Below are 17,912 nucleotides of genomic sequence, written 5' to 3'. Positions count from 1 at the left end.
ATCACCTTGAATAACACATATCCGTACCAAAAATTATTAATATTGACCCATATTTCTCCCCATTTCTCATACTATAATTTGCATTGATATGAAATTATAACCACTTTGATCGTAAAATGTGTCTAATAGGCAAAAAATACCTTAAATCGGGAGATACGGTTATATGGGGGCTATATCAAAACTTGGACCCAGGACCCCATGTTGGATTTCTATATTTGCTTTGACATTAGAAACATGTGTGCAACATTTTGGCCGCCTATGTCAAGTGGTTCGGCAGTTAATGAGTTTATACCCAATTTTTGGGTAAAAACTCGGGTATTTACCCAAGTATTTACCCACGCCTTTAAAGTATCGTAAAACTATCCATTCTAAATCGATTTGATAACAGAAACCCTTGGGCATTTACCCGGTAAATATCATCTTTAGTCATCCTCATGGCGGAGGGTGTAAAAAGTTTGACCGGGCCGAACATATTATCGTTTTTTTTTTTTGCTATTTTGGGCACGGTATATTCATGAATTTGTTTACGTTGTTTGAAAGGTACTCTTAGGTTTTCGCTGGTTTTGGATGCTGTAATTCTGGAATCTTCTGTCACGCAAAGATTTTCCTAAATTGTGTATCTTTAGGATGATTCCCGCAAATCAGCACCAAATTCTTTAGTTTTGGGACTCATCTCGATTTGTAATTCCAAGAAAATTATTTTAACACTTTTACGTAATAGAATTGACGTGGGATTCTCCAAAATTAATATGTACGAATAATTTTTCTGGTAGCATAAGGTTGCTAAACTGGCCGACAAATCGATAGAATTAAATTTGTTTTTTTTTTTGTAACACCTTTTGTTATTTTTGTAACAACTTTCATATCGAATATTGAAGTGTTCGAGTACTTATTCTGACATGTTTGTTGAGGTTTCTATATCATGAGAATACGGTAGAAAGCTTATTATGGGGATCTTAATAGTAAGTTACATATAACCAAAATAAAGTTTAGAATCTTCCAATTTAATACTATAATTCTTATAATGCGTTATACTAGAATATATTTCAATAATAGTGACAATTAACTATAAATTCTGAAATCATCACAGGGTCTCTTAAAAAACGCTATATACACTACATATATCAAAACACACATCATACAAGTGTAACGATAATATTTTTAATTGATTTTCGTTTAAAAGAAAAATCGACAGAAGGAAATATCTCAATCAAATGATGGCAACCGTGTTGTTTGTAGTTTTTTTTTTTCATTTCAATTGAACTCAATAATGTTCAATATTTATACAATCACACAAATGCCGCTTCAGTCCTTTGGAGTAGTTCTTCTCCCTACACATAAAAATAAATATTCAATAAATGCAGAAACGTAAACAAATCGACAAATGCATATTTGCTACATACACACACACTAAATGTACTTGCATACACAGAATATGTTGTAAACACATAAATGTGTGAGTATGTATAATTGTCGGAAATGTAAGAAACCCCGCTAAGTTTTATTGGCGTCCATAAACTGTGTCTGTCGTTTTGGTTCGCATGTGAGGTTGGAAATATTTACGACCGACATAATACCATTGCATTTTTAGTTAGCTGCTGTTACTGCTGCTGCTGCTACTTTCGTTTTATGTTCAAGAATTTAATACGATTTTATGAATATCATCAGTTGTTTGGTGTTAACCGATTAAATTCGAACGAAACGTTTTAATTGCAATTCGATGACGCGCATGAATTGCCTATGATTTTCTAACCTGACGAATAATTACCACATGTGGACCATGACTACAGAACCTGCATTGCCTCCTGATAAGATGGGCATGTGGTTTTTGTATATTATCAGTGTACAAGAAAGTGTTATTTTTGGATCTCGAAAACAATATAACAGCATTTTTCAGATTTGGAGAATATTTTTTTAGGTCATCTCAATGGAAATATTAAATTAACGACTGTGGGTCGTTGCAATCACAATTTAGTTCAATGACTGACATATTGATAAAGATACTAAGAGCTGAGTAATGCAGTAAAATGTGTATTGGTCGACGTAGAAGAGTTAAAGCTCCAAAATATGTATATGGCTTCCTTATAAATAGTAATCTCTTCCTTTGAAAATGTACAATAACAACAGAAAATGTTTTTCTTGTCGTTAGAATTTTCTAACTAGTTTCCTGAAGAAGTTGAAAAAAGACCAACGAAACGTTGAGTAAAAATAAAATTAATTAGTTGTGTTTATTCCATAAAAGTATTGACGAATCAGCCCGGTAAAAACACCTTCAAATTAATTATAAAATTTACATTCTGTTAAAAATGTCTTTGACGTTGTATACATTTATTTCTATAAAACAAAATATAAACATGGTTAAAAAGTTTTTAGAAAAAGTTGTCGGACTACGTTCATTTTTTCTACATAATTATGCCGGCATTACGTCGGAATTTTCAGTCACAGCTTCCAAGATAATTCCCTACAGTAAAGTATAATTCCGAGAGGTATTGGAATCTAAATTGTAAAAAATCTCTAATCGAAATGTTTTTTTGGTTTAAATATTAAACAATCAATGCTATAACTATGAAGAAAACTAAATTTTAAATTCAAATTAAAGATAATAGTTTCAATGGACTTCACATACAAAATTAATCTTAACATGGGGATTTTGAGAGATAAAACATGACGTTATGTTCTACGCCCCTTTGTGTTTGAATGAACACTTGACGGCTTGTTGAAGCCGTCATGTAGTAATCATGCCTAAATGCTGATGTGTAATTAACTTCACCCCATACTTTAATAAATATTTCTCAACGTTACATATTTATATTTACAAACTTTAGAACATATGCGGAGGTCTTTAATGAAGTTTAATATCATTAACACCATGCTAATGAGTTGAGGGAGAACATTAAAGACGTACACACTGAATTTAACCTAGAAGTAAAAAAATGTCTGTCAGTACGACCATAACGAACTTGCTGGGAAATAAAATTGAAAATTCTGAACATTTGTCAGAACAAGTGATTATGAAGTATAGCTTTAATCTATTTATATAAAAGAGTTGCGTTATAAGTGACTGACTGATCATCAACGCCCAGACGAAACGGCTAAAGCTAGAAACTTGAAATTTGGCATGTAGGTCCGGTTTGGTGCGTAGGCGTGTGATAAGGCGGGATTTTTGGAAATTCGTACTAAAAGGTACTAAAAAGTACTAAAAACTGTATTACGCGGGAAGGGTTAGATGTAGAACTTTGAAATTTGGTACGTAGCTTTGTATAAGACGAGCAAAGAGGAATGTGTGAAAAAAAAATTGGAATTTAGTACTAGAAGGTACTAAAAAGTACTAAATATTATATTTCATTGGAACCGGTGGAGATAGATATCTGAAACATGGTATGTAGCTTAAGCTATTACAAATAGAATGATGTGCAAACATTTTTTTTGGAAATTAGTACTTAAAGGTACTAAAAAGTACTAAAACTGTATTACTCCGGAATGGTTGGAAGTAGAACTCTGAAATTTGGTATGTAGCTTTGCCTATGATAAGCCAAGTGGTGCGTTGGAAAATTTTTTGAAATTTAGTTCTAATAAGTAGTTTTTTTGGAAATTAGTACTTAATAGTACTAAAAAGTACTAAAACTATATTACACCGGAACGTTAGGAAGTAAAACTTTGAAATTTGGTATGCAGCTTTGTCAATTATAAGCGAAGGGCGATGTGTGAACAAATTTTGGAAATTAGTACTTAAAGTACTAAAAAGTACTGAAATATGGTATGTAACTTAATCTATTACAAATAGAACGATGGGCAAAAATATTTTGTTGGAAATTAGTACTAAAATGTACTAAAAAATTATGAATATTGAATTACAATAGAACCGATAGAGATAGAAATCAGGAACTTTGTATGCAGCTTTTACTATTACAAAGTACTAAAGTGTTGATAAAAAGTACTAAATAAAAAATACAATGGAGCCGATATCTGAAATGGTACTAAATATTAAATGACAACTGAAACGGTGTAGATTAAAAATTGAAATATATATTATTGGAAATAAGTACTAAATAGAAATATACTAAATATTTGTACTAAAAGTGGGAAAAGTTAGTACGCAAACATAATAGTATAGTAATGAAGTTTTTTATTAAAAGGGTTCCAAAATGCCTGGAAACTACAAAATTTGTATTGAGCGATTAGAAGTGGTAGAGTTTGGAATTCGTGTATGTGGCTTCTAAAATACAAATATAATTATTCCCAGCGCCATCAACAAGTTTATAAGGATAGAAATTAGCATTGCCTAATATACCAAGAAGTTGGTAAATTGCACTTAAAGGTACCAACAAGTACTAAATATTGGGTACGGTAGAACGGATAAAGATACGAACCTGTTATTAAATACTTATCTGGAACTATAAGGACAAACATTTATACATAACTGCTTTCCAGCAATAATTTTTAAAAGTACAACACATTGTATACGGCGGTACGGGTGGAGATAGAATTTGGTACAAGTCTTTTTGTATTACAAACAATGTTTTCGCAGTTTAGTACTTAGGGTTCTAAATATTGTGTACGACAGAACGGGTAGAGATAAAGTGCTGACATTTTGTTTGTATAATCCAAAATCTGATCTAAAAACGTTGACAGTTACATGAAATATAGTTTCCAATCCATAGACTTATAGTACTGCGAATGATTTTAGAATTTTACAAATAAGTGAAACAAGGCACTGAACAACGCAAGTACTAAATTGTTGACACTTTTAAACGCAAATATTTCTAAGATTTCTACCATAACAGTACTGACGTTTATTTCTAATGATGTTTCCAACCCCACTTACGCGAATATTATGGTGTGATGAGAAATGTTGAACATTAATACCGTTGAATTTGAGAAATATATGAAAATGAGTAAAGTTTTCTCTATATAGTAAAATTCAAGCACCAACGCTAATTAAGCCTATGTTCGAAGACTAAGATCTAAGATTTTTTTTTTTAAATTAAGGCATAGGAGCTATCCAAAAGTGTGGAGATTATTAAACAAGTTTAAAATGTGATATGGGTCATTGTAAGTACATACTTAGAAATGCATAAATCTGTATAAAGTTATATTGTGTAGCTAAATCAATGTTTATTTTAACTATAAAATATAAGTTTTTTTGGAAAGACCCGCTAACGACGTAGCGGGCATATGCTAGTAGATATATAATTTGGTTCGATTTCATGTGTATGATTCACCAATAATTCTAAGTCTATTTGATCGGCATACAACCAGAGTCGATTTAAATCTGGGATATCATGAATGCTAGGTTTCGTGTATTAATTCCTACGACACGATTTTACCAATCAATTGTACTACTCGGTTTGTATTATTATATTCTTATTATCATTTTATATTCTCTTATAATTTTTTATTATTGCAGTTCTTAATACTTTAGAAACACTTGCAGATCAACATAATTCTTTGGAAAATAACAAAATAGCTAAGAGGTAATAGGTCAAGTTCGACGATTAGTCAATGTTTCCGCATAGGTACTTATGCTAACAAAACGTGTAGGTTTTTCAAAGTTGTAAACGTCACATACCTTAATAAAATGTAATAAATGTATCAAAGATCATTTATATAAATACATTTACCAAATAAAGTTATTTTCAAGAATATGTAATTTTTTTTACATTTATACGATTATTCAGCTTGACAATAACCCCCAAACATACCAAAGATTGGTTGTCCAAGATTGGTTGTGAGAGTAAGAAATTAGGGTTTTGTCTAACATAATCATCAGATCTTTGCCCTATAGAAAAATGTTTGGATTATCATGGATTTCAAAATCAAAAGAGTTTCACAAACAAACAGAATTAGCCTCTTCCCACAGGTTCAGGAAGCAAGGAATAGTATACCCTAGGATCAAATTGAGCATTTTATTGATGCAATGCCTCGTAGGTGCTGCCGTAATGAAAAATAATGGTCATGCTGTCGATTTCTAGCAAAAGTTGCTAAAGAAAAAAAGTTGGTTTAGTTTTGACCAAGCAACAATTGGGCCAATTTAATTTTCCATAGAATATTTTTTATTTCAAAATAAATTTTGAATTTATTTATTTCTTTAACTTCATTTTTAAAAAAATTTACCGACCATTTATTGAGTTTGCAATTTCAGTTGATTTATTTTTGTTCACCAATGTATATCCGCCACTGTTTCACCACAACTTGTGGCCAAATATAGGTCACATGCGAAAAGTGAATTTATCGGTTTATTATTTTTGGTACCTTCCTTAAAAAAAGATAAGAATCATTTAAGCGAATCATATATGGTCAACGCATTGCTTACCTTAGTATTTCAATTTAACATACATTTCGTGCAAATATAGACTATACAGGTCCAAGTTAGGGTAGCCTCCATTTAGCGGTACCCACACTTATTTAGAATTATTGAGATTTTGGACAGGCATTTCAACCAAATTAACCAAATTTGTATAGCTGGGTAGAAAGTATTCCTACCAAAAACAATAAATATTGGTAATTAATTTAATGTATCGGTCCGCCCAAACTTAACGACATTACTTGTTGTAAACCAACTAACACCACTTTTTTGAAATTTGGAACAAGGAATTCGGATGAACCCTATCGAGTTTGTCAAAAATTCGTTCAGATTAATTTACATTTCTAAATCTATCCGTTTGCCAGAAAATATTGCACAGGACAATCAGTTGGTATAAAAATGTATATATTATATATAAATTTCAAACGATTTCTTCCAAATTGTGCTACGTGCTTCAAATCAGTTGAATTTGCATATAGGTCCCATATAAACTTTTGTTCGATTTCGCGAAAGAATATCCTAGTTCATTTCAATAATTGACAAAAACTCCAGTAAAGAAGATAATTTGTTTTCTTCAAATGAGTGCAGATATTGTTCCCATGCCCAAGTTAGAAAATTCGATCTACCCCGATTTTGATTCTTTCTTACAGGTTACTGCAGTCGTTTCCAGTTTAATGGAAAAAAGTGTTTCTGTAGCCTTTTTGGGTTAGGAAGATTCTCTATATACGCATTTTCATTATTTTTGCATAAATTGCAATAACATGCATTCACATCCGCTTCTTCAATATTTAACGCTTTTAAACCAATATTATTGTTTCTAATATTTGGAAATTTGACATATAATAACATACATATATAAATATTCAAAATTCATACTTTTTACAAATAATTAATAAGATATTTCAGGAATTGCACATAATGTTATGTGTCACCAAGAAAACCCCTTTCCATTTTCCATCGTGTTGAAAACGCCTGACTTGAAAGAGAATCACTGCTTGCATCTAGACTAAACAACGACTATACTCGCAGCAATGTGAATCTCTTATGTCAAAAAACCCCAAGAGAACTCAGATGATAACGAGAATATTTGCCATGCAATGACGTTATAAAATTGGAATATTCAATGAAATTTCAGTCAGTCTGTATACATACGATAAAGAGTACGGCAACAATCCGGTTTTGAAAGTAACGCAAGTCGAGAAAATCGCAAATAAACACAAAATGGCAATATACAGCCTGAAAAAGAAATGCAATTCTGGCGTTTGTAAAGCATGGATATTTTGTAAGAAATTTTTGTATTTTGCAAAAAAACAATTATAAAATTTACAAGTGAATATACTCGTACATATACCTACATTCATCTAATAATTGTTTGTGGTTGTTTTTGTTTTTAGCTCTAATTGTGATGACATGTCTTCACTTGGCTGCTGCTCAGTGTAGTTCCCCAGAATGCATTGAACGCTTAAATTCCTTTGATAACAATAAGCAAAAAGATAGAGAAGACAAAAAACCCATACGGGCAACGAGCACAACCCCTGCCCCTGTACGCATACATTTTCCCGATGAAATGCAAAATGTCAAAATACCATCGGAGCGTTTTGACGTCAAGCTGTATCAGTTTATGGCAAATCCGGCAAGGGGCAAAAATCTGTGTATTTCCCCACTCTCTGTACAGGTGTTGTTAACATTTCTTTCGACCGTCGCCGAAGGCAAGCTGTATGACGAACTTATACAACTTTTGAATTTGCCCACAAATCAAACATTGGTGGCTCAAACCTACCAAAAGTTAACACAGTTACCAACGGACACAAACGATTCGAATACAATCATTCTGGGCAATAAACTCTACTATGATGAACGCTATGGTTTTCTGCGCCGAAATATTCGCAATGAGGCTCAACGTATATACGCCACCGATCTGGAATCTGTCGACTTTCTAATGCCCTCGAAGGCAGCCGACAAAATGAATTCTTGGGTTGCAGATAAAACACAGCATCTCATCGAGAACATTGTTACCTCGAATACGTTCAGAGCGAACACCATGGCGCTGTTAGTTAACACTGTTTACTTCAAAAGCGAATGGGACAATAAGTTTGCGGTGTACGATACAGCGATGCGTCCATTTTTTCTGAACGCTCGAACACAGATAGAAGTTGAGACCATGTACATGGAGGATATATTCCGTTATGGTGATTTTGAGCAACTAGGAGCCACAGTTTTGGAATTACCCTATAAACTTGATGACTTCACTATGATGATAATATTGCCAAAGGATATTGAAGGTTTGACCGAGGTTGAACGACGTCTATCGGATATAACTTTGAAATTGATTTCATATCGTTTGGAGCGGCGACAAGTTATTGTAAAAATACCGAAATTTAATATTGAATTTGAAGACAATATGATTCCAATATTACAACAAGTAAGTAGTTATTTTGCATATAGACATTCTTTAAAAGACAAATTTAAACAAGACAATCTAAAAAAATTTAAAAATGACAATACATTGGCACGAACTCTATCGAAATTTCAATAGACAGATGAACATGCCTAAATAACAAGATTTATACATGATCCACCTTATTGTGTGGGTTCTGAAAAATTATTCCTATTCAATTTAAAATGACATTCTAAATGCATAATAGCCCTTATCTATAATTTATTTGTGAAATATTTAGGTTTTAGTCATTCAAATTGTAAAATATTGGTCTAATTTTCGAAGAATCAGGCAATGGCATGTGGTATTCTTTTAAATATCAATATTGTTGAATGAAATTCCAACCTTTGTTGTTTTATAACAACAAACCATAGGGGAATCCCATGTATAATTGCATAAGAAACATGGAAAGGGAATACCATAATATGTACGCCAATTTGTAAACAATTTCAAAAGGCAAAACTAAAAAAAAACACATTCAATTAGCGCGAAAATCATTTCGTGTCGTATACAAATAATAATTCGGCTTAAAAATAAACAAGGGAAATGAGAAAGGCCGCGCCGAACATGTGATACCCTCCACCAGAGGTATACTGACAGCTATGTGTAATGAAGGTTCGAATTATGCTACAACGAATGAGGTTGGGAAGTGTGACTACAACCTGCGATGTATTGTAGAATAGATGCGAACTACGTTTTCCACGTACGTACTTTGAAACTACTGACGAACAGAAATTCTAAATTCCAGTTTCTTTTGATGGCAAAGGTTTCCAAAAAATTCCACTATAGGATGTTGACATTTATTTGCAATGAAGCTTCTCACCCCCACAAGGTAGTGTAACTTCGGATAATGTGGACCACCATTTTCTTTTTTTGATATTGTGGGTATACCAACGGTAAAAAATGTAAACAAATTGTTTTCACGACATAGTAGATTTGCCGTCTAAATATATTCCAGGTCAAACATTATAAATATTTGACTATAAAAATTTTATTTCATTATATTAAAAAAAACTCATAACTGCGAATAAAAACAAGTTGGTGGGTAATGTGGACCAGTAAGTTAAAAGGTAGGTTGTGGATTGGTTGTCATCAATTTTTATTTATTTCAATATTGGATAACAATGAATGTAAAAATATATGGGTATGAACCCATATATTTTTTAAAATAGCCCCCATTTGCGGTATTTTGATGATCCTAGCTTCAATATCCAACCGAAGCAGCTGTAATTTCGCATATCGAGTTTTCAGAGGATAGAACACCTCCTCATTGAAATGTTTTTAATATGGGACCAAGATTGGAACTTATCCCCATGAAAATGTTCCGTTTTTTATAGTGGTCCACATTACCCGACTTTGAATTGTGTGGTACCGGATGAGGGCTACCCTGAAACTTGGGTCAATATTGGGTCATTTTTGGTATGAACATATGTTATTCTTATAGAAACTAAAATATCAAATAACAGCAAGTTCGGTTGGAAAACGTGTCCAAAATCCCCTGCTACCCTGAAACTTGGGTCAGTGTTAATAATATTTGATACGGAAATATGGTATGCTATGAGAACCCAAAATACCAAATTACAGCCAATTCAGTTGAAAGACGTGTCGAAATCCCCAAAATACCGAGTTTTGGTGAGTACCGTAATATGGGGGCTACCCTAAAACTTGGGTCAATATTAATAATTTAGCTAGGAAGACACACCAAATTTATAATTTTGTACTAGAGTGATTTCGTAATAAAAGGGAATCGAAAATATCAAATTATAACCATTTCGGTTGAAAATGTGATATTGAAGCTATCAAAATATCAAATTATAACACAAAATACCAAATTACAGCAATTTCAGGCGTTTCAAATGGGAAAATTCAATTTGCAATTCATAACATTTCGTTAAAATGTACAACAATTCATTTGTAATTTTAAACTTTTCATATGTAATTCAAATAAATGGTAATTTGTAAATTTTTATTTGAAATTCGTGAAATTCAATGAACTCAATAAATTCATAAAATTTCGTTATATGGTTGGCTACACCAAATTTATAATTTTTACTAGAGTGATTTCGTAATAAAAGGGAATCCAAAATATCAAATTATAACCATTTCGGTTGAAAATGTGATATTGAAGCTATGTCAACAAGTGAACTAGTACTAACAATTTCTGCCAACAAATTCAGCCGAAACCACAAAAGTCAAGAATGAAGCTTAACGCCATTGGAGACATTGGTACACAATTTAGAACATTTATACGGGAGCAATATATATAGTTCATCCGTACAAAAAGCAACATTCCATGCAACTTTTCTAATAAATCGCACAATCCTAGGATTTTTTGTGCAGTCACATGAAATCGGACGTATATACAGGATATAAACATTGATACCTAAATAATAGTTAAAAGCTAAGATTCGTGCTACTCTGCCAACTCTATTGTCTTTAAATTTGTATCCCCTCTTATCCCACAGTGGCTAAGAGTCCATATTATGACACTTTTATGTTGAACTTTTCCATTTTTTTTTTATAAAAATGTTTTTGTTTCCATCAAATGTATAGTTCTCATTAAATAAGTATATTTAACCTATCAACATATTATTTTATAGTTGGGTATACGTTCTCTCTTTAATCGCGATTCTCGGATTAACATATTTAAACATGAATCGGATCCATTGATTGTGGATCAAATGAGACACAAGACTGTTATCAATGTCAATGAAGGTGGTACAGAAGCTGCAGCAACTACTTGTAAGTACCTCGAGATTGAGGCAACATCTATGATTATTATAATTTATTTTAATATTAAGGCTAAATGAAAATACATATTTTAATTCTTGTTTTACAGATGCAAAAATTGTACCCTTGGCAATACCAGTGGGTGTAATGCGGTTTACAGCCGATCACCCCTTTATATTCGTTATACGAAATTCTCAAGCTGTGTACTTTATTGGGCATGTTGTGGAGCTTTAGAAATAAATGAAATGAAAGTAATTTAACTTTTTGGAATTTCCAATAAAAATACTACAAATACATAAATTTTAACACTTTTACTATCCATATATATTCAAGTATTTTCTTTATGTATACATTTCAAGTAAAGAGTCTTTTAGGTATGTAAAAGTTCCGGACATTTTGAGTGATTTTTCCACCACACGTTTTCTTCATTGTACTTGAAAAATGTTAACTACGTCAAGAATGTCATAAATATTAAAAGTTTATTATGCAACTTGTGTTTTGTATTTTTGCTTAAGTCCAAAACATTTTCGCTTCTTAAATTTCAAATTGTTCCACCCACATAGCAACGCAATGCAGCATCTCGCAAGAAGTGTAGAATAATATAAATATTTTACTATAAACCTTAATAAACAGTATTAAATAATACAAATAAGCATTCTTCTCAGTAATAAAGCATAAAAATTGCAGTAACCTAATATTTTAGGTGGAAACTATACTTGCGGTTTTAGCAATATGGTTAAAAATACTGTTAACTTTCATTCAACCAAAAAACGCCTGTATATGTTTATGAACAAACTCTTCCAACAAATCACTATTTTGAACGATCTACGTTTCACAATAATAACTTCAAGGCAGATTGATATTTAATTCGTCATCTGTGGTGTTGATTTATTACTACGACTAAGAGGGCAAAATGTTATTTTGCAAACGGAATGACAAATTTAATATACACTCCTCCTTATGGTTGAGGGTATAAAAACAACAAACTGGGTTACGCACATCCCAAAAAATATTCTACAATAAACCATAAGTACATTTAACTTTAAAGTCCCTTGTGGAGAAAAATCGATACTTTCGTAATGGCGCAAAAGTTATTAAAGTTATCTTAAAAATTATAAATGACAAGTGGTCATAATGAAACCAGTAAGGAAAGTAGTAAAGTCGGGCTGGGCCGACTATATGATACCCTTCACCGATTTGGGTATATTCTACATATGTATCCAGCTTAGCAACATCATTTTAGACTTAATTCAGTACTTCAGTAGTGTTGGCGGTTTATTTGGGATACCATTTGTATTTTGTTTTTACAAAAAATAACTATTTATTAGTGAGGAATGTATGGCATTGATTGCCGAGGGGTAAGGCAGGGAAGACTATAGTTTCGGATCACGCCACTGATCCTCATCAGTTCCCTTAGTTTTTTTGTTGGGATATTCTCCCCAGAAGCTATTGCTTCTATACAAAAAAAAAACTTTCATACCCAAATGTCTCTTGTAACAAAGCGAAGTACTTAGCTGACCAACGTACCCTATACCAAAATTCGTGCAAATCGAAAGATATATAGGGACTTTGGTGCACCAATTACATAAAATCGGACGAAAATATATATGGGAGCTATATCTAAATCTGAACCGATTTTCACGAAACTTTGCAACATCATTCTAGACTTAATTCAGTACGCTATGCCAAAATTCGTGCAAATGAAAAGATTTCCAGGGACTTTGGTGCACCAATTACCTTAAATCGGATGAAAATATATATGGGAGCTATATCTAAATCTGGACCGATTGTCACGAAACTTTGCACACATCATTCTAGACTCAATTCAGTACGCTATACCAAAAGATTTCCAGGGACTTTAGTGGACTATTTACCTAAAATCGGGCGAAGCTATATATGGGAGCTAAATCTAAATTTGTACTGATTGCCACGAAACTTTGCACACATCATTCTAAACTTAATTTAGTACGCTATGCCAAATTTCGTGCAAATCGAAAGATATATAGGGACTTCTGTACACAATTTACCTTAAATCGGACGAAAATATATATGGAAGCTATATCTGAATCTGAACCGATTTTCACGAAACTTAGCATACATCATTCTAGACCTCATTCATTATGCTGTGCCAAATTTCGTGCAAATCGAAAGATATGTAGGGACTTTTGTACACAATTTACCTTAAATAGGACGAAGATATATAAGGGAGCTATATCTAAATCTGAACCGATTTTCACGAAACTTGGCATACATCATTCTAGACCTTATTCATTACGCTGTGCCAAATTTCGTGCAAATCGAAAGATATATAGGGGCTTAGGTACACAATTTACCTTAAATCGGACGAAGATATATATGGGAGCTATATCTAAATCTGAACCGATTTTTATGAAATTTTACACACATCATTCTAGACCTAATTCATTACGCTGTGCCAATTTTCGTGCAAATCGAAAGGTATATAGGGACTTTGGTACACCATTTACCTTAAATCGGACGAAGATATATATGGGAGCTATATCTAAATCTGAACCGATTTTCACGAAACTTGGCATACATCAGTCTAGACCTTATTCATTACGCTGTGCCAAATTTCTTGCAAATCGAAAGATATATAGGGACTTTTGTACACAATTTACCTTAAATCGGACGAAGATATATATGGGAGCTATATCTAAATCTGAACCGATTTTTATGAAATTTTACACACATAATTCTAGACCTAATTCATTACGCTGTGCCAATTTTCGTGCAAATCGAAAGATATATAGGGACCGTTTACATTAAATCGGACGAAAATATATATGGGAGCTATATCTAAATCTGAACCGATTTGTCCCAATTTCAATAGGGTTCGTCCTTGGGCCAAACAAATGAGCTGTGCCAAATTTCATCCAATTCGGATCATAAATGCGACCTGTACTTTGTTTACAATTTAACATCTACAGACGGACAGATGGACAGACGGACATGCATAAATCGACTCAGAAAGTGATTCTATGCATATTCTCAAAAGGAACCATGGGTCTATCTCGATTATTTTTGCCTGTTACAAACATATGCACAAAGACATAATACCCTGTACCACAGTGTGGTGAAGGGTATAAAAACTAGTATGACATTTTGTATTGGTTGTTGTGAACGGGAAAGAGTCAAAATAATACTAAAGTAAAAAATTAAAAAATACGATTTTGTTTTACTTGTTTACTTATATTTTAAGATTTTGTAAGTATTCACATACATAGCTCTGTTCCGAAATCTAACAGAATATTCTTGCGAAATAATCCCTCCTCTAACTTATTTAAGATGGAAAATGCAAAAATCCAATTCTGCTCTAATTACAGATTAATATCATTTTTTTTAAATATTTTCAAAACATCTTCTAAATAAATAAATGATGTAAACATAAAGAACAAAATATAAACGAGAAAGGTCAGGAATGTGTCAATGCAATTTTGTTATTCAATTTTCGAAAAAAAACTAAAGACCATTTAAAATAAATTTCAATAAAAGAGTCACTCATTTTTTTTCTCAGCATCTCTTTTGCTGTGACGTGAACCTGTTTTTCTGCGAAGAGGCTATTTGTTGAGCTATTATCAGTTGTGTTGTTGTTGTCGTCGTCGTTCCCTAACAAATTAGTACAAATTATCACACCATCTATACAAATCATATTTTACGCTACACAAATTTAAATGAAACGCTTACAGATTAGTCACTTTGGGAATACATATTTCAGATGTGAAGGGTATAATTTGTTCGGTCATTACTAAACATTTGACTCTATAATTTATTTTAAAGCGAGTATTTATTGCCAATCAATTTGCATACGAATTTTGAGGCTTGCGTTGTTGACATACACTTAAAGAAATTGTTGTTGGCGTTGACTTAAGAAATTACTAAGCCATTTTAATTGAGAAAAAAATCACTCTGCAAATATTTTGTTTTGAATCCCTGTTTTTTCGCGTTTAAATATACTCTCCACATAACGGTACCCCCGCATTTTCGATATGTTGAATGTTTATCCATATTTTTAATATATTGTAAGTTATCTTGCAGACGTTGGCGGTATACGTTCAATTTTCGTTATTATCTCGCCTGTGTTTCATTATAGATGCAGTATTAGCCACAGTGCTGTATTCACACAGTGGTATTAGAAACTTCAATATTTTTCATTCGATGTTTTCTAAATAATAAGAAAATAGCTAATTTGTTCTATATAGGTCCACGCTTTGGAATTAGGAAACCTCTTATATATTGAATATTTTGTAATTCTTATTGAATTAAATATTTTCTTATACAACATTTTAAAGTTCCTAGTTAAACTTTTCCACATAATCCAGACTACATATATGTAATTTCACCCCTCAATTTAAATATTTTAACGATCATAGCCACGATCATATGTAACTGGACAAATCGATGTCCGAATCGGGATCGAATTAAATCTGTCCCGAAACACCGAGTTATGGAAATGTAAACACACCATCGCTTATCGTGGCTTTCAGTCCTCAAATCGAATTTCGTAGTCTGTTTAAGATCTGGTTGTATTTACACTCAATCTTAAACTTAGCAAGAGATTTTTTCTCAGTGTAACTAAAAAATAAACTCACTCATATTTTCTCACTAAATTTACACCAAACTTTGAGCATCGTTTTCGTAAGAAAATTAGACTAGTTCATGTGATAAAGCGTTAGTATTGATTTATACTTGAACGAGTAAACGCAAAATTTCAAGAACATAGAAGTGACATAAATTTCGAAATAAATATGAAGTGGTACTTGTGTAAGAAATTTCATTTTAATTTATTATTTAAAATAAATATTCAATGTCAACGAAAAATTCATTTTTTCAGCTGTACTTGTAGCCTTGCTGGCCATTGTGGGTTTAAGTCAAGCAGCTACTTCTTCGTTGGCCACAAATGTCGCCCAAACCATCGATCGCAATATATTTGCAGCCGATTTTTATAATGCAGTTGCTTCGGAAAAGGTAAATGACAATGTCGTAGTCTCCCCAGCAGCCGTGCAAATTTCTATGGCTTTGGCTTTTTACGGTGCCAAGGGTAAGACAGCCACCGAAATGCAAACCGGTTTGCGTTTAGGTTCCAGTGATCCCGAACAAGTGGTACGTCGATTTGCCGATTTCCAGCAGACTTTTGCCAGAGACAACAACATTCGTTTGGCCAACAATATCTACATCAATGAAAATCTAGAATTCAAACAAAAATTCAAAGATGTTGCCCAACGTGATTTTGATTCGAATATAGAAAAGGCCGATTTCCATCCACCCTACAACAAGAGAACCGCAGATCGCATCAACAAAGCAATGGAAACAAAGACTGCAGGAAAAATAACCAATATTTTGGATCACAATCTGTTGCAAGATTTGACCGAGGGTGTCATCGTCAATGGCATAAGTTTCAGTGCCCCCTGGCAAAAGGCTTTCCGTACGGACAAAACATCGCGACGTTCCTTCTCCGCTGGTGGACGTCAAACCATTCAAGTGGACACCATGTGGACTTTGAACAACTTCAATTATGGCGAATACAAAAATTTGGATGCCAAAGCCATTGAATTGCCCTATCAGAACACCGACTTCTCCATGGTTATCATTTTGCCTAATCGCAAAGATGGTTTGCGTGATTTGTTGCAATCACTGAAGAGCAAGAATTTGGTGGCCGTTCTCGATGAAGGTTTCAGCTCGCAAAAGGTTGAAGTGTATTTGCCCAAGTTCAGTGTGGCATTCAACACAAATCTCGAGGAACCCTTCAAAAAGGTAAGAATAACAAATCACCTTGGCCATTCATAAAATACATTGGAGGAGTAATAAATTGTATCCCTTTTCACAGTTGGGTGTCACTACCATGTTTACACGCCAAGGTGACTTTGGCAATATGTATCGTATGTTTGTTAGCCACTACATCAACAGTGCCAATCACAAAGCCTATGTTGATGTTTCGGAAACGGGTGCTGAGCAGCCATTGGAATCTGGAGGTGAGTAACGAAACACAACGAAAAAAAAAACGATCGACCAATAATCCGATTGTCAAATAAAAATGTTTTCCTTCCTTTCTCGTTGCTGTTTAGGTTTGAAAAATCTGTTCTCACGTACAAAGAAATTTGATGCAGATCATCCGTTTGTCTTTGCCATCAAACACAAGGATTCCGTGATATTTATGGGTCATGTCGCCAATTATGCCTATGTTTAAGTGTTATTGAGATTTTGTGGAATAAATTTATTCCGAAATTGTTCACAGTTATACAATGAGTGAAAACAAATAAACTAATAATGACGCAAATGTGTGTGTGTGTGTTCATGTGATAAGAAGTGACATGAGTGACCTAGGTTTGTATATTAGCTGTGTTATCAGTACAGAGAAATTAAATGGAAATTAGAAATTCCAGAAATTTTGTTATTCACACTAAACAATTGGGGAAGATATAT

The 17,912-nt window shown here is 33.0% G+C and overlaps 1 protein-coding gene across 1 annotated transcript; it reads left to right on the top strand.

The window, feature by feature from the left end:
• Positions 1-7,525: 7,525 nt before the first annotated feature.
• Positions 7,526-17,694, top strand: LOC133331404 (uncharacterized). Its single transcript, XM_061539798.1, has 8 exons — positions 7,526-7,586; positions 7,699-8,726; positions 11,342-11,483; positions 11,581-11,693; positions 12,035-12,062; positions 16,324-17,243; positions 17,317-17,461; positions 17,555-17,694. Exons 1-8 carry the CDS (start codon positions 7,526-7,528, stop codon positions 17,674-17,676), a joined length of 2,559 nt encoding a protein of 852 aa, XP_061395782.1. The 3' UTR covers positions 17,677-17,694.
• The last annotated feature ends 218 nt before the right edge of the window (positions 17,695-17,912 follow it).

This window comes from Musca vetustissima, unplaced genomic scaffold (genome assembly GCF_032173495.1).
Source record: "Musca vetustissima isolate MV318-11 ecotype Yass unplaced genomic scaffold, APGP_CSIRO_Mvet_v1 utg2694, whole genome shotgun sequence".
In the NCBI taxonomy this organism is placed as follows: domain Eukaryota; kingdom Metazoa; phylum Arthropoda; class Insecta; order Diptera; family Muscidae; genus Musca; species Musca vetustissima.
The sequence above is the reverse complement of the archived record's forward strand: the minus strand, read 5'-3'. Positions and strand labels throughout refer to the sequence as shown.